Source organism: Phasianus colchicus, chromosome Z (genome assembly GCF_987193195.1).
Source record: "Phasianus colchicus chromosome Z, bPhaCol1.hap1.1, whole genome shotgun sequence".
Lineage (NCBI taxonomy): Eukaryota > Metazoa > Chordata > Aves > Galliformes > Phasianidae > Phasianus > Phasianus colchicus.
In genome coordinates this window covers 28,161,941-28,184,934 of record NC_143476.1, presented here as the reverse complement: position 1 = coordinate 28,184,934, position 22,994 = coordinate 28,161,941, and the positions used below count along the sequence as shown (strand labels likewise).

Here is a 22,994-nt window from a genome sequence, read left to right as displayed (position 1 = left end):
CTTGAAAGACAACGTAGTTACTGATAACAGCAACATGGGTTCACAAGGGGAAAGTTTTGCTTAACTAGCTTACTTTCCTTTAATGACAACATTACCCATCTAGCTGACAAGAGAAGTGAGAAAATGTGATCTCTTTGGATCAGTAAGGCTTTCAATGCCATCTCTCGCTGAGTCCCTCTGGATTCAGACCCTCAAACCCTCCGCTTGCCCAGTTGGCAGCAGTGGGCCTGCTGCACCCCAGGGTACAGTTGGCCATTTGGGCTTTAGGGCACAGTGCAGCCTTACGTAAAACTTGCTGTCATCCAAAACACACAGTTCCCTTTTTGCGAGGCTGCTCTACAGTCTCTACAGTCCCCACATCTGTAAATAAAGCCAGAGTTGATCTGCTCCAGATGCACAATTCAGCCCTTGTTCTTGTTAAAACTTCATGTGATTGGTGATTGCCCAACCCTTCAATTTGCCTGTATCTCTCTGCAAGGCCTCTCTGCTCTTGAGGAAGTCAATGGCTCCTCCCAGTGATCTTCAGATCTTCCTGGAAGTGTTCACTGGAAGGTAGGATGTGGCTTTGATAAACCTGATTTAGAAGGAGGCATCTGTGCCAATGGCAGGGGAGCTGGAAAGAGATGGTTTTAAAGGTCTTCTTCAAGCCATACCATTTGTGATTTTTTGATAATTTAGAAAGGCCACAAAAAGGGCAGAGAGAAAAAATACACGCAAAAAGTGTGAGTGCTAAAATCTGGTGGCCCAAGACTCGTAGGTGAATTTAAGAGAAAGTCTAAGCACGCTTACCATACAGAGAAGACATTCCATGCAAGGGCATAGAATATACCCTTAGCATATGAGAGTTCCCTCAACCTTTCTTGATAGGACAGGTTCTCCAGTCTTTGGTCATCTTAGTGGCCCTCCTCTGGACTCCTTCCAAGAGCTCCATGTCTTTCTTGTACTTGGGGCCCCAGACCAGGACACAGTATTGCAGATGGGGCTTCACAGGAGCTGAGTAGAGGGGGAAGATGTTGAAGAGCACTGGTCCCAAGACTAACCCCTGAGGGCCTCCACCCTGACACAGAATCATTAAACAACCCTTTTGCTGTGATGAGCCAACCAGTGCTTTATCCACCGAACAGTCCATCCTTCAAATCCACACCTCTCCAATTTACAGGGAAGGATGTGGTGAGGGACCATGTCAAAGGCTTTGCAGAAGTCCAGGAAGATGACATCCATCGCCCTTCCCCCATCCACTGAAGCCATCACTCCATCATAGAAGGCCATCAGACTGGTTCAGGCATGATCTGCCCTTGGTGAAGCTGTGCTGGCTGTCTTGGATCACCTCTTTGTCTTGTATGTGCCTTAACATAACTTCTAGGAGGATATGCCCCACAATCTTCTCAGAGGTGAGGCTCACTGGCCTGTGGTTCCCCTGGTCTTCCTTTCTTCCTTTCTTAAAAATGGGAGTAATGTTTCCCTTTTTCCAGTCACCTGGAACTTCACCAGACAGCCATGACTTTTCAAATATGATGGCGAGCGGCTTGGCAACCACATCAGCCATCTCTCTCACAACCCTAGGATGGATATCATCTGGCTCCATGAACTTACTTATATACATTCAACTGCATGAAGAGGTCTTGGACATGTTTCACTGTTACACTGGGATGGAATCCACTCCCCACACCCTGACCTAGAGGTTCAGGGTCCTGGCACAGACGAGAAGTCCTGCAAAGACTGAGGCAAAGCACTCACTGAGTACCTCAGCTTTTTCTACATCTGAAGAAGCCAGCTCCCCATTACCTTTCATCAGAGGGGGAACACTCTCCTTGGCCAGTCTCCTCCTGCCTATATGCTTGTTATCCTTCACATCCCTTGCCAAGTTCAGCTCCATCTGTGCACTGGCTTTCCTAACACTCACTCTACACACGTGGACAACAGCCACAATAGTGCAAAGTACTTAATCTGTAGTGTAACTATAGTGCCTTATTCTCTCTATTGGCACTTTGCTCTGGAACTCAATGGGTTCTGAGATGAGAACAGATTTTTTATCATTATTACAGATATACATTAGCAAAGGAAACTAGAATAGCTATGAGGGACAGATAACACAAATTACTTATTTTAGGCCATAAACCTAAGTACTTTCACAAAGGAAAGTTGGCATGATAAAACTAAGTGAAAGCAGTTACTACTAACACAATGTCTACTGCTGTCTTCATTACTTTTGCCACAGTAAGACTAGTCTATTCATTGGTTACATTCTCTAATGCATTCTTTACATGAACCTGAGTTATTTCAGATACAGCCCATTTTTGCATTGCTCACATACGACAGTTAAAGAAGCTTAAATGCAGGAGGTCTCCACCCTCCTCCACTAGTAATATTAAGAATATTTTTATTTAAAATAATACAATAAAAGCAAGTTGAATGGAATTTGGTTTTTTTATTTTTTAAACATGTGATCTCTCTTTGTATTGCCTCTTGCACATGAATTTACAGCTAAATATTTAGGACCAAAATAAATGGAAGAATCAGACATAATTTCAGAGCAAGCAAGCAATGTCTCTTTGTTTGCATTTGCAACTTCTGAAGACTTCACTTTAAAAAGATGGGAATTTCAAACTCCTTTAAAACTCTTTAAATACTCTTTAAAATAAATATTTAAGATTTGCTGACACTCACTGGTCATGTAGACAGATGAAAATTGAAGTAAATTATGTTCCTTTAAATTGTAGCACTCACAGAGTTATTATAGAATGAAAGCAGAACACAGCTCACTTTGAAGCTGAAGGTAGGTAAATCTGAACTAGTAATAAGACAAAATATTTCAACTGTATGAACAACTAATTCCTTCAAAATCTTTTCAAAGGCTTTAGTACCATAACAGTAAGTGCTTTAAATTTAATATGAATGTGTTTCTAACAAAACCTGTCTGAAAAGCAAGTTGTAAATTTGGGTAAATAATAATCAATACAATTTTACTGTTTGTGTTACAGAAGAAACAAAATCTCAAAATCAGTGTTATCTTCTGTGTTGTCATCATCAGAAAAATGTGCAATTTAAGGATTTGGTCCAAAGCTAACCAAATCCCAGGAGACATAACAGATCTTTAGAGAACGTCATAAAGATGACTTCAAGACCAAATCAATAAATAGTCAAAGGTCATAAAATTGTTTCAACAGCATTCACTGCACTTGTATTTCAACACAATCACTCATCTTGCCAGTATATCAATGTAAGTTTAAGAACAAATCTTCTCTGAAATGGAATGTTTAATTCATACTCACTCATACAAATTTTTCAGTGGTGAAGTTAAAATAGCTAGCACAGAGAGCATATTATTGCAGTGGCTATGTATTTTATAGATCTTGAGATCTCTGTCTTCATGTGGATTCAGAAATTCCTGGACTGAGCTGCAAACTGACCACAGCATATTTTCAGTGGACATCAAAATTGCTGCAATATCTATTCTGTAGAAAGAAAAAGGGAAAATAATATTACTTAGATGCATCAAAATAGTGGTAGATGTGAGTAAAACAGAGTTCTCTTCTGACAACCAAAAATGCCTGAATTATAGCAGGGACTTGAAATTGCATCTTCCATCAGTGCCTGCTGTAGAAATTCTGAACTCACTGTACTGAAAATATGCAGCTCTGTTACAAAAAAGATTTTACTGAAACCAGTCAACAGAAGACTTGCAAAATATGGAAATGTCTTCTTAAAAGGATGATACTACTAGATGGGAACAACTTACTTTCTACATTACAAATAACAAAATTATTTTAGATTTATTTATGATAAAATAAAAATAAAAAGAGCATATACATACATACATATTTTCAAATCTAATGGGAAGAATAAAGTAATGATAAGTGAACTTAATCTTGAATTTTACAAAACAGTCAGGCAATACATTTACTATCTGGAAAATTTCCAAGTCAGCAATTGGCTGCCTCTTTATATTGACTGGCAGAGTATCATGGGACATACAAAATCCATTGAATTAAAATGATCCTAAAAATATACAAATTATGTCTATCCCCTCCACTATGTTTATTATTATTTAACTTGAATCACATCAGTGTATAACAGGAAACTAAGGTGTATGAACTTTAGCCATTAAAAAGTGTGCATTAAATATAAAATTATTACCTGATTTGTGGTGTTCGCTTATAACTAGGACAGGCCTGGGAATATCTGGAGGACAGCACATCCAAAGATTGCTCTAGCACATCTGTAAGAATCTCCTGGGCTAACTTGGGAGGTAGAATAGTCCATAGATCATGATGAAGAGCACAGCAGAAGTAATGCCACATCTGGACTGAGAATGAGCATCTTTCACCCTAGCAAAACCACCACACATTCAATAATAGAAACACACCCTCCAAAATGTCAATTCAGTTTCTGTTAGTCTTATTAATTCAATCTGAAAGGAAATAGCTGAAGTGTTACAGGCATACAATGACCAAATAAAGGTCCTTGACAAGATGTGAAACATCTTTACTTCAGCTGCAAAACTAGAGTTCTGACACAGAACTAAACCACAACCTACTATATCCCTATTTGACCTACTCTCAACGCCTACAGATTGTCAAGTCCATAAGATATCCAAGGAGTAATAATTTGAATCCATGCATAAATAATTCAGTTAATATCTGTTCAGAAAATACTACTAGGATGAACTTGAAACAAATGCCTTGAGCTTTCACCTCCTATGTTCCAATGGAGTTGAGAAATATTTTAAGAATTTAATGATATTTTCGCATTATTAGATATAAAAAATAACATTTTAAGAGTTTGACAACATTCTTCTCTAAATAAAACAATCTGCTTTCTTTTTAAACATAGTATTTTGGCAGGATACTGGAAGCTGTCATTATTCAGTATTTCACTGTCAGTATATTAGAAACGTAACCTCTATTGAGGAGTGTAAATTACACCAAAGTACTGATGAACCTAACTTGTAACCACTGCCTTAGTCATTAAATTTATGACTGATTAGGTATCTGAAGCATCTCATTTAGAAAAAAAAAAAAAACAAACATCCAATTTACCTGGTTTCACTAAGATAGAGAATAAAAATGTACTACAGGTAACTACAAAGGAAAAGTCTGTGCCTGATTTTCGTCACACACAGAGCTAGTGACATCTTAGAACTGTTTTCAAGCATATTCTAACTAGTCTCTTGGATACCACAATTAAGCATTAGGCATGTGTTTCTAAATAAGTGAAACAGGATAGTCTTTTAATGATCAAAAGTTAATGAGGACCAAAAGAAGGCATAATACAGAATGTCCCTCTTTTTGTATTTTTCCTATATGAAAAAAGTTTAAATATTTTCACAGGTTATATTCAAACACCATTATAAGAAAGTATACATTTAATTCATAACTCAGCTCCTAAAATAACTTAATCACTTTGCAAATACAATAAGTTAGTGACAAATTATCTAAGTGTGGATTTCTTATACTATCATGATTACTCTCCAGATTAATTCCAGTACAACTTCTCCAGAAAAGAAAAACACACCCTAGACCTATCTTACAGACATTTTAGTAGCACTTCCCATAGTTTGCAAAAACTTTTCTGTTCTAATAGAATAAACCTGTCAGGTACAAAGTAACCAGTCCTAACAGAAATTAATTCATTTACATAATAAATTTAGCTTATAAAAATAATTTTAACAATTTACCCTTCCCCCCAAAAAATGTGGACTTAACAATCAGAAATAAAATTCTAACTGAACTTTCTAACACAGGGCATTTATTTTTGTAAGTAACTGAATGTTAGCAAGCTTCAGTTTCTAACTATAAACACAAATTATTTTCTTTGCTTTATTTAATTTAAAATGGTAAATTGAATAACACTGCTTTTCTAACATTGTACCACCACTGCAGAAGCAACAGTTAAGCTGATTTAATGGGATTGATTCCCCTTTTCTGACTGTTTTTTCTATTTGTTGCCATTTCTAGGCATTTCTACTGGTAAACATCTGTTATTTTTGCAAGCTTCATGTAATACAAACAGATGTGAGCTTTTATTTAGCTTATACATCAGGAAAAAAGCAGCTGCGCTTTATTACATAAGCCACTCAAATATTATCTTTGAACAGACAATTCTTTATTCTTTGTCTATTAGAAAACATAAGTTCCTAAAGCTACAGCAGATGTCTGCTACACTAAAAGCTCCATTCCAAAACATAATCTGGAGAGCTGGCGCAGTGGCACAGTGGGTGTTCAGTGCACTCTGTCAGAGAGATACTGAACCCAGAGTTTCATTCCCTGACAGTTTAGATTAAGTGCTGCATGGGAATTGTTCTCATAAAGTTCAGTTCAGATCTCACATTACCACAAAATCTGTCAAAAACTCACTGTTGCATCATAGTGATTAGGATCTCTGTATTCAAGTTCTAATTAAAATTCTAATTATAATAGTTCTTTTGCCTTTGCTTTTAATTCCAGTTACCACCATTAATTTAGGTGTGTCAGATGGACATATGGGCAGGTTCTGAAATAGGTTACAGAATGTATTTTAAACAGACATTATTCATTTTTTAGCAACGTAGAAAAAAATTAATGCTTTGTATTATAGGCTGCAATAAACATTTGCTACCAATCTTGTTCTCTCTTGTTACCATTGTAAAAATAAATAAATAACTGGAGATGGAAACTGCAGCTCTGTACAACCAAACACAGACACTTTCACCCTCTTTCTTTTTTGCCTTTCTCTCTTTGGTTTTTTCTTCTTTCAGGATGACTGCAAATCAGGATAAGTTGTTTCACTTGTCACTGCAGCATTAGTGACTAGTAGGGAACAGAAAGGAAGGATACAAAACATTCTTTCTAGCACCACTTCACAGAATCACAGAATGTCAGGGATTGGAAGGGACATTGAAAAATCATCTAGTCCAAATTCCCTGCTGGAGCTGGAACATCTAGATTTGAACACCTTGCATTACTGGGAAAAAATGAATAAGTCCATGTGACCCTGAGAGGTAGCCTTATTGTTTAATTTGTTATTAAGCATGTGACAAAAGAACGAGAAAATAAACGTTACCTAACTTACTCAAAATATTTGGCTTAGTTTGTGGGAGAACGTGGAAATGTATTTTTTCCTTTCTAAAATTGCATTTAGGATTTGCAAATGATTACTTATTCTTTTGAAGTTGTATCTAACACTCAAAAATGGGAGGGCAGAGGGGAAGGGGTAGTGATGGTCCCAAACTAAACCAGATTCAAGAACTAGGTTACCACAGAGATGAGCAGAAGGAGGGAAGCCAAGTGTAGCTTCCCCTTAAAAAAGCAAGGTTATGATGCTGTTTACAACAAGGGATCCCACTGAGAAAGGGCTGAGAGCCACTGATGCATACAAAGGCATGTGTGTGCCCTTAGAGAGCAGCACCTCATTCCCAGCACTCTTTGCCTGGCAAGGTCTTCTGGCTGTTGTCCAGGCTACTCTTGGGCTGAGAGCTCAGCAAGATCTGCGTGACTCAAAAGGAAGAGCCTCACACTTCATGCTTAGTTTAGAACTTGGAAGGAATCACCTCTCACAGCTAGAAGTTTCAGTAAGATGTTGCCTTTGTAACAAGCAACAGATTTTAAGCCAACCTCTTTCATTCAAGATGCCAACAAGAGTCACACAGAGGCAATAGTTGCTCAGCGTAATTTCTCCTAAAGGCATTCTGAGCAGACCATAGCCCACTTTACAGGAAAAAGATTGGTGCAATGATGTACAATAACACATTCCCAACTGAAGCCCTGCAGGAAGCCCTACATGAAGTTGAAACACCGATTTTCTTCATTCCTTTCTGCATATCAGTTCTGATTTGGAACAATTAAATTATTTAACTAATTAGTAGTCTTCTGTTGTTGTTGTTGAGACAGCTATTTGTGACAACTAGGTATCACCATGTTGAATAACTGTCATCTGGGATTTACTGGGTCGCCAGTAAGCAGACACAGCACCTCACAGACTACCACCAGTTAAGACCAGACCTAAATCAATTGATAAAAGTCACTCAATTTGTTCCTTTCTTATCAGCTCAGGACATCCAACTTCATGTTCAAACAGAAGTCACATGCTTATTTACTTACCATTAAGGAAAGCCATTTTCATACCATTAGTTACATTAAGGCCTGTTTAATCACTAGTACAGACATCTGTCAGTGACTCAGCAGCTTTGTATAAGCTCTATGTAGAATACATATATCACAGTTGTATCTCATGAAAGAACTATAGAAAATGTCTAAAAAAACCTGCTCTAGGTCTTTAACAAATAAAATTAAATAAGACAGGCCTGATCCCTACTGCAGGAGATCTCGGTTATTATTGATGAACAACAATATAATGTTTCTACTTAAATTACTCCTGGAATTACATGAAAATAAATTCAAATTGTATATGTCTACAGTTAACTAGGAAATGGAGAAGTCTGTAAATTATATATAAATACATTATTTTAATGATACATTCACTTGGTCCCTACAGTTTCTTTCAGAGAATCATTAGAATTATAGTTTAAGAATTGGCCTGCAACTTGAAAATGCAAGTGAAATGCCACACAGTTAAATTCTGAAAAGAGCTATACTGACCATCTTTTCTAACTACATCCTTCACTTGCATAAGGTAAAAAGGAAATTCAGTTGAAAACAAAAACCAAAGAATATTTAATTAGATTGATTCTGGGAGAAAAATCACGGTCTTGCATTTTCATGTCACATTTACTGTAAGAAGAAGACTTAAAATGACAATGTCTTATTTACTGAGTTTCATAGGTGTCTTGAACTTGACACACAATATTTAATTAAGCAAATACCATAAAAACTATATTCTCATTATTTATCTCATCCTTAATTAATTATTTTCTTCCTACCTCAACCCTCCAGAGACATCTGCTTGCAAAAAGAGATATTTCTAAACAGTTAATCCCAACAATCTTTATGTAAAAATTATGCTGATCTTATACTTCTAGTTAGACAGCTGACAACCAATATAACACATTTTGTAAAGAAGCAGGCATAGTAAACTTAACCTCACACCTCATAAAAAGCTTTGTAGTCATCCCAATGGTGGCTCTCAGCATCCTGCAAAATGCTTGTAGCACAAACTCTGACGCAGTAGTTTGTAACTTGAAACTGAAGAACGTTGATGAATTCCTGATATTGTTGGACAGGCACTAAGAAAAGAGGTCTGTTCAGAAAGAACGAACAAAGAAGCAAAGATTGAAAGGCCATGCAGCAGAACGTAACAATCCCCAGTGTGGCAAATGCTTTTGATTATTAGGAATCAATCATTCATTTCCTTTTAGTCCTGGAGTCTGAACCCAACATTCACTTTTGAAAAAATTTGGTCTTTTCTCCAGTTCTTTAAGTACATCTAGTCTTCTACAAATTCTCATTTAATAGAGTAACTTGGAAAAATATTACTTCAGACTTTTCTGAAATAGAAGTGAAGTTGTCACTCAGTTACTCAGAGATTCTGTGTTGAAGTATAATTGCATCAGCATTAATTATGATAAAGAAAACATAAACAGAGTCTAGTGATTATTTTTGGTAAGTTGTAGGCAAAATTTTTAATAATACATATAAGTAGAATCAGTGAGCAATACTTTGGCTCAAACTTCCAATTCATAAGAACAGACTTCATACATCAGAGGGAAAGTAGCTCTACAGTTTTATAACACCTTAAAAATCACACTTGTCCTTTACATTTTCTCTAGTTCAGGTGTTTCCCCCCCAGAGGCCCAGTTTCTACCTTTATATCACATATGGCCAAAACACATGGGCCAATAAAAACATTCCGAGTATCTTAAGACAAAAAAATCCTAAAAGATCAAATAAGATAATTATACTACAGTCCATGTTAAATAATGTCTTTGACTTCAAACTACTGCTTCCTTTCTTTCCCATATTTTATTTTGCATGCAATGACAACTAAATTCTAAAAGTAGATCAGATATATTTTTACACATTTCTGAAAAAGCTGATAGGGAAAAACTTCAGGCAGGTACATTTATAATGTCTTCTCAGATTGCTATGTGCCAAATTTGATATTATAAAAACTCAGCTATTAAAGAGATTAAAAAAAAAGGAAATTAAGGCCTTATTCAATTATTTATATGATAGCAGAGTTCACAGAAGTTATTTAAACTTAATAAATAAAAATTATTGATCTAGGAATAAAATGTAGATCTCACATATAAATAATTTGTTTTGCATTGGCTGCTTTAGATTATTGATAGCTTTTATTCAGGTCTTTTCATAAATAGCACATGTAGTGCTTGTGCTAAAAAATGTGATGCAATTCGGAAAACTATCATCATATTGTGTCATCAAAATGGAATTAAGTTTTATATTATTTTTATTCGAATTAAACAGTTACATGTAAAAGAGACTTACTTTTTGCTGCTTTCTCTCATTAAATTGCTATACGTTGTAAAATGTTGATAGACATATACTGCTGTGGAAAGAGCAGCATACAAGTTTTGCAGGGGAGCCTTGGAGGGAACGTCTTCACTTTTTTCCTCTAGTCTTGCCAGGACAGCTGTCGCTACTTTGCTGCAAGCCTCTACAAAATTTGCTCTAATTTCCTGAAGAGAATCATCTCTGCATGCCAGAGCCAGTGGAAGCAGTGTGTCAAGTTCTCCCATGATGTCAGAACAAAACTGGGAGAAATAAATGTGGCATCAAGTTACTCGTATTCTGACAGCATTGTTTAATTTATACATGCACGGTCAGATTCTTGAATAATGAAATTGGCATAAAACATAAATCCATCAAATAGGCTTTACAAATATTTCATATTGTTTTACAATAAAGAAACATTTATCTACAGTAAATGAATTATTACTACATTCCTTCTTGCTTTAAAGCTACATAATATTTATTGAGAAAAAAAATTAAAACCATCTTATGCTAGTAATGTCTTCACTTTGCTTATGACTTCATTCAATGTATATTCAAAACAGAAGGTTAATTCCTTGTAAACTAAGATAATTTTCTAAACTAAATCATTTCAGAAAATACACATTTCTTAATACTGAATTTGAAAGCAAACATCTGTTAGTAAGTTTATATACTGCTCTCCCTAAAATTATTTTCTCAAAGCTTATGTGTTACTTTAGGCAAACAATCTAAATTTGCTAGAGCAGTTGACAAACTTAGCAAGTTCAAAAATGTTCATACAAATGTTCTTTTAGACAAACTAATTCATTACTGCAAGTGACCTTTGCATCAAATCAAAGAACTCTAATTTGGCCATATTTTTAGTTATGCTGATTTGTTAAATGGCAAGTCTAAACACCTAAATACAGGAAATCCCTTCACAGTTATGCTTTAGAGCATTCGGCATTTTCCTATGGAATCACGTGGTAACAGTATAGCTACTAATCAGAATGTTTTAGAACTTTCTGGATGAGAAAAAATAATGCCAGCAAAGTTTAAAAGTTAATACTTTCAGTACAGACTATGGGCTATTTTATAAAGCTTTGTGCAAGCTTTATAAAAGCTTATAAATGCTTCTCACTTTCTTCTTAATTCTACTTATACAAGATTTAGAATATTAATGGTACTGCAAGTACTTCGAAGTGTAGATGGCAAACAGACTTGGCATTCTGTCTCCCCTCAAACTTCAGATCTTTCGATACCTGCCTTAGCAATTCGTTTCGGTTGCTCCTCCTGTTGGACTGCTCTGCAGGACTCCCTTATTTGCTGGTTGTTTACAAGACTCATTGCATCGCCTGCAGCTGAAGACTGTTCTTGCCGCTCATGTTGAAGAATTTTAGTTGAGAAATCCTGAATTGCTATTGTTATACAGTGAGCCACTGAAGAAGACAGGTCTTTAAACGCATTTCTCCAACCAAAATTCAGTAAAATAGGCTGAAATAATATATATGTTTATTAAATAAATCCAAATTCAATACTGAATGTTATTATTCTTACTGTCCGAAACTTGCATGAATATTCATAACTGAATTACTTTGAATAACACTATAATGTTTTGAAAGCCATCTGAGTAACTTGAAATATAGCTCACTAGCATTGAAACTGTATTAAAGCAACATACACAAAATGAACATGCATAACAATATTATATTTGCCATCAAGGTTTTAAGAAAATGAATTTATAAAAAGCCTTGATTAAACACAAATGCTTTTTCATAATCCATGAATTTTTACATTATTTATAATCTTTAATACCTACTTAACGAAGTCAAACTTCCTTATCACCATTTTCAGTAGTTTAACTAGTAATCTGGCAGTGCATTTCTTGTGGTAATTCTGTATTTTTCTTGCAACGACCAAATTCTTGTAACAACCAGAATCTACTAACCTTGAATATTAATGATAATGCAGCAAAAGAAGTGGTTTTAAGCCACACTGGATTTAACTTCTTTAGAGCTGGGTATAGCACAGATTAAAATGTTTAAACAAAGATCTCTTGTTTTTAGCACAAACAGTATATTACAATGGTTTGTATCAGTTCCTCGCTTTCCATAAACAGAGGTCTGAAATTATCTGAAGTGTTTCAGTTGCACAGAAGAAGACATCATAGGACATAGTTACTTTCCACTAATCTTGCTTTGCATGGCTTGTATAACATACAAACACCAGAAGTGGCCCAGTGAGAACTGCACCACTGCACGAGAAATATTTTAATGGTGTAAGATGGACCATCAATATTCCTACTAGGAGGGCACAGTAGGTGAAAAGAAGTATTCCTGACAACGAGTTATCATACTTAATTGAAGAACAATGAAAAAGTCTACAACATAGAGTCCTTTCAGCTTTACTCCAATTTAGAAATTGCATCTTCCCTCCATGCCCCTTCCCCAGTCCCAGTACTTGGCTCCAGAGAGAAAAGACAGCTACTCACAGAACTGTTTTGGCAATTACTCTTATTTTTTTTGCTTTATGACTCCCCCCCCCTCACTCCCCCCCCCAATCACCCTGGGTCAAGTATAACCCATTCTTCAGAAAATGTTCTTTGTAATCTATAAGACACAGGAATATCAGCATTCAAAGTACATTTCAGAAAATCGTTCCAGCAGTAAAAACGAGCTGAAGGAAATTAAATTCCACCACTGCACTGTATCAGACTTGTTAGAACACTCATGTTCCATAACATCATCAGTAAAATTTGTTTAGTAGTAAACGAATACTAAAACTTAATCTTGTACATATATTCTACAAAGCACAGTGATTATTACACAGTAGTCTGTTGACATCAAAGATGCTGAACATCATGTGAGTAGACGTCTCTACAGACAGTATTATTATCAAATGCTTAAAACTTAATAGAATTTTAAAATGTATTCTGTATTTGACAATATAATATTGAATAAAAGCTATCATGTTTTAACATTTTTTTACAGGTTGGTTATGAAGTACTTATGATGTTAAATCCATTCCGTTATTAAATCTAAAAAACACTAAGTAATTCTTCATGAATGCTCTAAGATTTTACTCCACCTCAGCGGAGAGTTTGCACCTAGAATTAATTACAGTATATGAAACTCTGGCAATAGGTGTTTATAATGAATATGGTGTCAGACCACACTGGAGACACAGACAAAAGAAAATCCTCTACAAAGTGGAAGGTTCTTTTCATACTCACCTCTTTCACCTGAAGTAACTGTTCAGGAAGCACACTGGCTTCATTTGCTCTAGTTTCTCCTATTAAAAGCTCCCCACTAGCTTTCTTCAGAACTCCTGCACAGTATGATAAAGGGGATCAAAGTTAAAATTAATTCTGTAGAAAAGTCAGCAGCCTACAACACCTTCTGATATATCAATATGAAGCATAAAAAAAACTCTGAACAAGATGTGGAATACTAATGTTATGATAAAGTCAAATTCAGGTTATACACAGCTCCTTTTATATAACATAGTGAAATCCATATTCCATTCCAGTCATATTTTATAAAAAAGAACATATAATGAGTAAAATATAGTTTCTTTTGTCATTAATTCATTTTTATACCAACTGTACAGTCATCTATTCGTACGAAGAACAGATAATGTGAGAGTAGCTGTGCAGAAATTAATTTCTATTATTTGTTCAATAAATAAAATGAATTGCTCTCTAATGTATTTCTATAGTTTTCAGTTATTTGGAAAAGTCAATAAGGTAAGAATAAAAAGACAGTTAATTAATATTGCTATTACAAGTAAAATAATGGCTACAGTAAAAAGAACAGGTCAAGTTCCTTGAGAAAAAGTGAAAAAAAACTCACTCATAAATCCTGAAGTAATAGACATATTGCCTGATTTGATAGGGATGAATAGATGTCACTTCCATAAGTGTATCGAAATGAATATGAGAATAAAGCTAAATAATCTTGTGTTTTTAGAGTCCATCTCTTAGAATAAAGCTGTCAAACAGCACGTGTAGATATTCTAAGCTTAATACAACCAATGTTAAATTAAGCCCAAGAATTTTCAAACAATTAGGTGTTGTCAAAAATTACTAAGTACTCTTCTTTACGCATAAACTTAAAGTTCTTCATTCACCTGATGCTACTGGTGGTATATTCAGCTGGGGTTTAATGATCTTCTCCATTTCTATGAAAAATCCAGTATTTGTACATACATGGGATCTCATTTACCTGAAGTGGCTTTTACTTTACCCCTAAACAATTCACCCTCTGCACAATGAACATTCTGCTTTTCATGCCCTATATGGCATTTTAAACTCGGGTGTTATTTTTGTTTGCTTGTTTTGTTTTGGTTTGTTTCATTTTTTACTTTTCCCATATTCATTTAAATTTACAAAAGACTGTAAAAAAAAAAAATAATAAAAATAAAAAAGGTGAGCTGTGAAAACTGGAAATTTAATTGGTAGAATACAAAACCAGAAGAGACTAACCAGATTATCTATCTCCCCAGCCATTCAAAGCATGGTGTTACAGACAGCACCATAAACATGGTGCTTTTTCCAAAGTTTTAACATACTTTATGATGAAGTTTCCTACACTTTTCTTCAGATGTTACTTAGAATAAAAAATACAAATGACTGGATATTTTTATTCTTATTTATTCTGTACTTTATATATATAAATGCTTGAAGTAGATTTATGTATATATTTAATAGACATAGCTTCTGATTCTAACAATAAGAGCAATTCCAATATTTATGTATCTCAAACACATATAAAATATTTTGTCATCTTCCCAAAGAAGCCCCAAGACCACTCACTTTCTCATTGCTGTTTTTTTGCTTTCTCCAACCCTTATCCAGTTAAAGTTGGCCTTCATCTTGTTCAGTTCATCCGCTGAGATGGGATTCCTTCACATTTCCACTGATCATGGCATACCAGCTGCGGCCTCCCAAAAGTCTAGGCACTTCAAGTGCTATAAAGACTTTCCCTCAAAAACTGTTTCTACAAGATAGACATAAAAATACTCTCCTGCAGTCCTATTACTTTTTCTCTTGTGACTATCTTGCACTAAACTCTCCTGGGAAATAAAAATGTAGCTTTGTTCAAGAGGCTGGTAAAGTTGTTGCAGCGAAGCTACTCATCCCAAATTAGTTTACCTTTGCAGAAAGGAACACATATAACTGGAAGGAGGTAGGATCCTTTCCTAGCGAGCTATCAATTTCTACAAAAATCCTTTCACTCTTCATTCAGATTTCAAACTTCAAATTCCACTTGTGAGGAAAGACACAAATCCTTGTCATGTGAATGTTTAGAGGAGAGAATTTGTAGAAAGAACACTTAAAAATGAGAATGTTATGAAAGAAATAAAAGATGGAGAAAGAATAATTAGTTCTTCAATACTTCCTTCCAAGGGTATATTCTACAACTCCTTTATCATTATAGAAGATTGTATCAATCTATTTAATGTACCTTATTGGTTTTTCCAATTCTGTTTTTTCCCATTCTTGTAAGGGTTATGACAGTGAGACTTCTTGCACTGTTATATTATTCTTTTTCTCCCCTATACAAAGTTCTATTAACTTAAATATTTTACTGAATTTTAAAGCTTCCTATTTGGTTTGTAACATTTAGGCTCAGAAGAGGAAGTCACTATGACAGCTCTAATATCAACAAAGAGAAGCTAAGCATCAAGGAAACCATAGAGGACTGCTCAATAACCATGCATAAGGTAACAGTGACACCAAAGCACCTCACTGGATTCAGTGGCTCAGACAGATGTTTTTGAAGCTACTGGAAATAGGTCTTGCAGAAATGGGTAATACCATTCCACCACAGATATATATATATATAGAAGAAATAAAGCATATTTTATATCTAGCAGATTAAAAAGCTTACTACTTTTGTGTGCGTGTGTGTGTATGTGTGTGTGATATTAAGCAAACACTAATAAAACAATTACTGAAAATGAGCATTGGAAATTAAACTACTTCCTAGTGTAAATTCTATCTTCACTTCAGATTTATCTGCTGAAAATTATGTATTTCTTAAAGAAGATACTTGAACATTTTTTTTGCAAGATCAAAGCAAAAATCTTTATAACTTCAACATCTATTAAAAGGATGTCTCCCACAAATTTGATTCTGAACTCCTCTTATTAAACTTTCCAGAAAGGAATATAGACTAAAGGATTTCTTCTGCTGCTGTGAAGGAAAGACCTTTGCAAATCTTCCTGGTCCCCTGAGGCAAAGCTTGACAACTTTGCCCACAGTGTTTTCAAAGAGCTCCATTGGAAAAAGCTTTTCTTGGTACTCATTATCTGATCTGTCCAAAGTTCACCTTTCTCACTGGAATGAAAAAAAGTGAGACATAGATGAAAGTACGTTAGATGTTTCTGATTTTTTAAAAGTCTCAACAAGAAGCTTCTGAAAAGCCAGAGCGAAGAGAAAACTACCTTAAAGATGGGAAGAGAATGCATCTTGGCATGATCCTAAACCAAGAACTCCTGTTTAACCCTTGACTGCCACTTAATGTTCCAGGTTCCTTCAAAGAGTAACAGCTCCTGTGATGCTCCATGTACTAGGTATCTCAGAACATCTCAGAGAATTCGTCTGACTGTAAAGAGAGAAGCAGACTGTCCCATCACATGATGAGATACCTGCAGAAGAGATGACTAAATGTCTTTTCAAGAAAAATAAAAAGTGGTTACTTCTTTCATTAACTGAAATCTATAGGGAAGAAAGTATATGGATATGTAAGACTGAGAAGAAATGTTCTGTATCTGTTAGAAAAATACCAACACTTTTTCTCAGAGTGTTAATCTTGTCCAGAGTCACGTTAAAGATCAAGGACAAATTCATTGAGAACTTCTCATTATTTTCTCATTTCATTTGATTTGAGAGAAAAACTGAACTCTATGCAGGCAGCAAATAAAATGGGTATTTATATTATCTTTTCTTCTTTTAAAATTTTCTTTAGATGCAAATATATTTGAAATCAAGCACAAAACTTAGGTCTGGCAAAGAAAAGTCAAAAACTAAAATCTGGAAGGACTAGATGGAGAATACTGAGAAGTTAGAGTGGAAAATGAAATGTATAGATTTTCCATCTACAGAAAACAATTTGAAAAAATGAGTATTCTGAATATATTCCAGAAGATGACAGATGTAGAACTCTCCAACTGAACACGGAGAACTATCTGTATCACCTAAAAAAATCTCTCTACATCCATCTCCCTACAGAGTTCACTCTGGTTCACTATTTCCTTTGGTGCTATTGTCTGCCATGGGGTTACCATCAGAGAACACTGGTAGGCAGTACTTCCCTCTAACATCTATTTTCAACCGCCTAAATTGGTCTTCATAGGATTCCATTGTGCACACTGCAAAGAAACTTGTCTTGTTGCCAGCTAGAACTGTGAACTACATGTCTTTCTTTTCTTCACTGTTCTTTTTTTGGTTCACAAGCAACCTCCTACCAAAAGCAGAATCCGCAGAAGAGACTACATCCAAGCGATAATGCAATGAAAAAGTATGAAGAGAAGCCCAGGTGGCCACCTTGCAAATTTCCAATGTGGAAGCCTTCGACCTCTCCGCCCAAGAAGCAGCTATAGTCCTAGTGTAATGAGCTTTACAAACCCTGGGAGCCTCTTTACCCTTAACTACATACGCCTCCCTAATACAATCCCTTAACCATCTAGCTAAGGAACTCTTAGAAGCCATTTGACCCCTCTTAAGACCCCCTAAGAGTACAAACAATCTGTCAGAAGATATGAAATCTTTGATTCTTCTGTGATAAACCCTAAGTGTTCTTCTTACATCCAATTTATGCAGCCATTGCTCTTTGTCATTGCTGGGTTTAGGGAAAAATGAGGGCCAAGAAACTGTCTGATTTAGATAAAACTCAGATGCCATCTTTGGGAATGAAAAAAAATTAAAATGATGAACTGTCCAAAGACCCACTTTGTTTCTGATGGAACTTTACACATGTTCTATACGTCAAGACTGAAGTGCTATGGGATATGCTGAACAAAAATCAACTAAAACTGCCATTGAAACAACTATATACATAAATGCAATATTTGACATAAGCATGTGAAAAAAAAATATTGCATTTTTGCATGAGATACAAACATGAAAAGAATCTCCTCAATCCTAAAAGTAACCAAAAAGAAAAGGAAGCAAGTACAAAGTTTCAATCTATGTGTTGTATGGCAAACCTTCTCATACCTTGCATATTACCCTACATTTTATGAATTGGCTAACTTCTCTTAATTTACTAGCAGGACTACTGTTAGAGCATTAATGTTTCCAAAACACTTTTACTGCAGTAACTGAAGGTGAGGTTGCATGTACCCAACCTAGCTTTAAACCAGTGAGAGCTAGTATGCTTAACTGTCTAGCAAGAACTGCACACAGCTCCACCTGGGCTAATTTACTCTGCTTCTTATGTTGGTTTTGTAGCCTGTATTGCTCTGTAAACCTGACACTCATACCTGAATTAATTAAAAGCTACTTTAGACAGAATTACATGATATATATTGTTAAATTAAATAAGACTTACCGTAGTAAGCATTCTGAATAAGTATAGAAGATGACCATTACATTTTCTGTTCACATACTATGATGTATTCTACACAAAAAAAAGCAAGGATCCTAACCAATTATTCTTATCTGTCTTCATCACTTAAAAAAATAATAATAAAATCCCTCTTGCTACCGAACAGAACCTGAAATTACTGGGAACATACTTCTCATTCTCCCACATCAAATCAACTTTTACTCCACCACCAAAGCCAAGATTTCTGACAATATGAAGTGAAAATAACACCAATAAACCCTGTAGTCAAGACTTATTTATTTTTCTGGTTATTTTTTTCAGATATTCGTCAGAAATTGAGCAAAGTTTGGTCTATAAGACTTCTTGGTAAGTAAAGGAATGATTTACAAAGATATATCTGATGACTTAATGAGCATCATCTGTAAAAGACCTATTTTCACCTTTGTTTCAGGGTAAGTATAATTTTACATTTTCTTTAGAACAAGTTTTTTACTTAGAAGACTACTACCTGTAAACTGACCTAAAGTAATATTTCACTTTCAGATTTGATAGAGATGCTATTTAGGGACTAGCTTACTGTAGACATGATTACTGCAAAAGAATGTTTCTCAAAAAAGATGTCTGAACACACTTTTGATGAACAGTTCTGAATATAAGTCTTGAAGAAATGCTTCAGAATAAAATCCTTACTACAAATTCTGGGAAGCATAATATTTCTTGTTAACATTGCAGTGATTATGTTCTCTGAATTATTGAAGATCACGTCTTAGACTCTCATTAGCTAAGCATGTGAAATCAATTCCCAATTTTAGAGTTTTTTTTCTTTTTTTCTTTCTTCCTTCCTTCCTTCCTTTCTTTCTTTCTTTCTTTTTTTTTTTTTTTTAAGGTCTTTCACATAAAACAAACAAAAAGAACACCTAAAATCATCCTTACTGAACGTATAGTCTATCGTCTAAATTAACCCCGTAAGAAGTTTACTATGACATATTTCTGTAGGATTACGGCCATAAAACCTAAAACACAGTGTATAATAACTAACTTACCAGTTCTTAAGAACCAATAAATCTGAGAAATTAAAGGAGGCAGAAATACATTAAAAACAACAGTAAAAATGGAATTTGAATGCAAACTTTGAGCTTTTATGTACTTTCTAAAAATACATAGGTTAACCTGCATTTCTGCACCTGAGTGTCAGAATTTCAGATGAAGAACCTGCCAACAAAACATGTGCTTCTGAACTCTTGTTGTTTCATGTTGTGCTTTTTTTGTTTGTTTGTTTGCATCAATTTAGTATTCTGAGAACGTACTTCCAAAACACCTTGCTTCTCAGCCTGTAGCTTGACTACAGAAACATTAAACATTTACTCATCTGTCCTTTCCCCCTGAGCAGCCTGGCCTCATTTTCTGATCTGATCTTTTCCTCAAAGCTCTTGAAACCACTTATTCTCTGGTGACCCGCAATCTCTCAGCTGATAGAAGTAGCAAAGTAGAATATTTTTGGGCATGCTGTGACATGGAAGGTGTTAATCACCTGAATTTTCATGATTTCACATCTGTCATGAGTGCAATCTTACGAAAAACAGAATCTAAAGCAAATACAAAATTTAGGTTTGCTTGTGAAAATTTTACATTCTGTTGTAGAGCCTAGTTCTATAAAAACAGCCACTGAAGCAAGTGGGATAAGCAGGACACTAATAAGCAGGACTCATATTAAAATATTTATGTGATCATTTAAGAACAATAGAAGTGTTGTATAAGTCTGTTTTTTCCTCTTGAAAAAGGCAGCTTTGAAGGGCAGGTTCAGAAATAGTTACAAAGAATTCAGATTTCATATATTGCTTTGTTCAATAAGAAATGCAGTGTATTTACAAGAAATTCAATCTAAGTCCTTATGTTACAGTGTTTGATTGTTCTTCATCAATAACTACTGTATATTGCATCTTTACAAACAATCATCAGTTCTTTTCTACAAATCACTGTGCTAAGAGGTAAATTTCCTCATTTCAGAAAGATTTGCAGTGGATATGGTAATACACTTATATAATATGATGGCATAAATTAGGTAAGTAATTTTGAAAATCATACCAAATTGTTCTTTTGCACCAAGTACAATCAATAAACAAGGAAAAGCATTCATTACCTTGAACATTCTTATTCTTCTCAGTAAACAAAGGCATCAACAGAATTTCTGCAGAGAGTTCTTCAATTTTTTCTTCCATGAATAGAAAAAGTTTGATGAGTTGAGAAAGACATTTGAGTTGATACGTTGTTAAACAGAAGTTCCTTCCTTTTTTGTGGTATTCTTGGGAGGCTGTTAAAGCAAAATTATAAAATAAGTTTTACTTTTCCTTAAAATATGATACTGGAAAATTGAAAATGTAGAAAAGCATTGTATATCAAGTAATTTCATTTTTGCTATGTCATAATGTATCCTTTTCTCATTATAAAACACTGTCATATTAGTTCTTCCTAAATCTTTTACATTTGTCATCTCTGTGGGAAAGAATAACTAGATTTTGTTATTCATTAACTAGGATTTTTTCCAAGAAACTACTCAGAAACCTTCTCACCTGCATTTTACAGAAAAACCACTGCTTTGCAAAAACTGATTGAACAATATGAAAAAAAAACTCCACATCATTACTATATTTCAATGGCTTGGGACATCACATCCCTACACTGTCACTTTGCAAGTCACCTTGTCTGTTTAACAATCTGCTAGCACAATACCATTGATGAATATGACATTTGAGTGAAAAGAAACATCAATCTCACACTCCACAAGTTTAAATATGTGGGGTTTGAAAACAAGTGAGACTGTCAGTGAACAAATACCAGCAAGTATTACACCTATAAGCATTCGGTAGTTAGAAGAAGAAACTTAACATCCTATTTTGAAAGTTTAACACCTGTAATCATAACATACAATCATGTCACATAATCCACAGAATTGTGCTTTGAGCACAGTCAGAGTATAAAATACAGTGAGTTGTTTCCAATCCAGTATTCCGTACCAAATGGCTATAACTATTACATTTTTATAACTTCCTGCAATGTAATAAATTTGCACTTCTACGCAAATGGTATTCAGCTGATACCATGTTTGTACGGAGTTGTGTTGCAGATGTAGCATCAGCAGAACAGTTTACATGGGAAGTGTCAGAGTGAGAGCCAGAGTAATTTGAAAGAGAAGATCCAAAGATGAAAACAAATAGAAATTGATTGAAATGCACTTTTATGCACTTTCATATGTCAAATCTCTTCTACCTCGCACTCAGAGACACCCTTTTCCCTCAAAGTTGCTAGATTATTTTTTTAGGTATTCACAAATCACTTTTAAATAGACACAGAACTAAAGAGCAGAGCTGAGCTCTGAATAAAAGTTCCCTAATTTGCTATTCTTGTTCTCCAGCCTTAGAGACTGAACTGTGAGGGTTGCAATGACATCTGAGTTTCCTCAAAGTTCTAGAAAGCTGTATCCATGTCAAATACAGTTCCTTGTATTTCTAAGAATGGCAAAAGAAGGTGCTACTGATAACTACACCTGCTGGAGTCTTGCCTGTCTGAATAAAGAGTAAATAATATCTGCATCATTGGATTTCCAACTTCAAATTTTAAATATCAAAAAAAAAAAAAAAAGTAAGATACTCAGCTATTCTGAGAATTCTCCTTTACTCAAAAGCTTGATAACATACAGTGAGTTTAATTGGTAGGGAAATACCTGCCTGATTCTGAAGAAAGCCAGAAGTAACAAATGAAAAAGTAAGAATCATAATAAAAAATCAATGGAACATTAATTCTGTCTCTTGTGATTTGAAAACCTTGTGATGCTCCTGTCCCCTCTCTCCAGGAACAAAGGAACCTTCCAATTATTTGATTGCCCCCAAGCTTTACTGTCCTCATTAGACTGAAAAGAAGTGGACCTCGAAGCCAAAGGTACGCCACAGTAACATTAATGCTGGAACAGATAACTGAACTCAGAGAAAAGTGATAACTTATCTTTGCTTTAAGTGATCATTCAAAATATATTTCAGCTGGGAGCAGAAGGTACTAAGTTCAAAGATCCCTCTTTTAC

General features: G+C 34.9%; 1 protein-coding gene across 10 annotated transcripts in view; it reads right to left on the bottom strand.

Annotated features, from left to right (window-relative positions):
• The window catches only part of KIAA0825 (KIAA0825 ortholog), a 235,229-nt gene that overhangs the window by 141,427 nt on the left and 70,808 nt on the right, over positions 1 to 22,994 (bottom strand). For all 10 annotated transcript variants that reach the window (XM_090132126.1, XM_090132124.1, XM_090132127.1 and 7 more), the window contains 7 exons: positions 21,060 to 21,230; positions 13,600 to 13,694; positions 11,634 to 11,861; positions 10,383 to 10,648; positions 9,024 to 9,174; positions 4,138 to 4,328; positions 3,273 to 3,455 (listed from right to left, as the gene is read on the bottom strand). In XM_090132126.1, the coding sequence (XP_089988252.1) occupies positions 3,273 to 3,455; positions 4,138 to 4,328; positions 9,024 to 9,174; positions 10,383 to 10,648; positions 11,634 to 11,861; positions 13,600 to 13,694; positions 21,060 to 21,230 (1,285 nt within the window). The remainder of the gene's footprint in view (positions 1 to 3,272; positions 3,456 to 4,137; positions 4,329 to 9,023; positions 9,175 to 10,382; positions 10,649 to 11,633; positions 11,862 to 13,599; positions 13,695 to 21,059; positions 21,231 to 22,994) is intronic.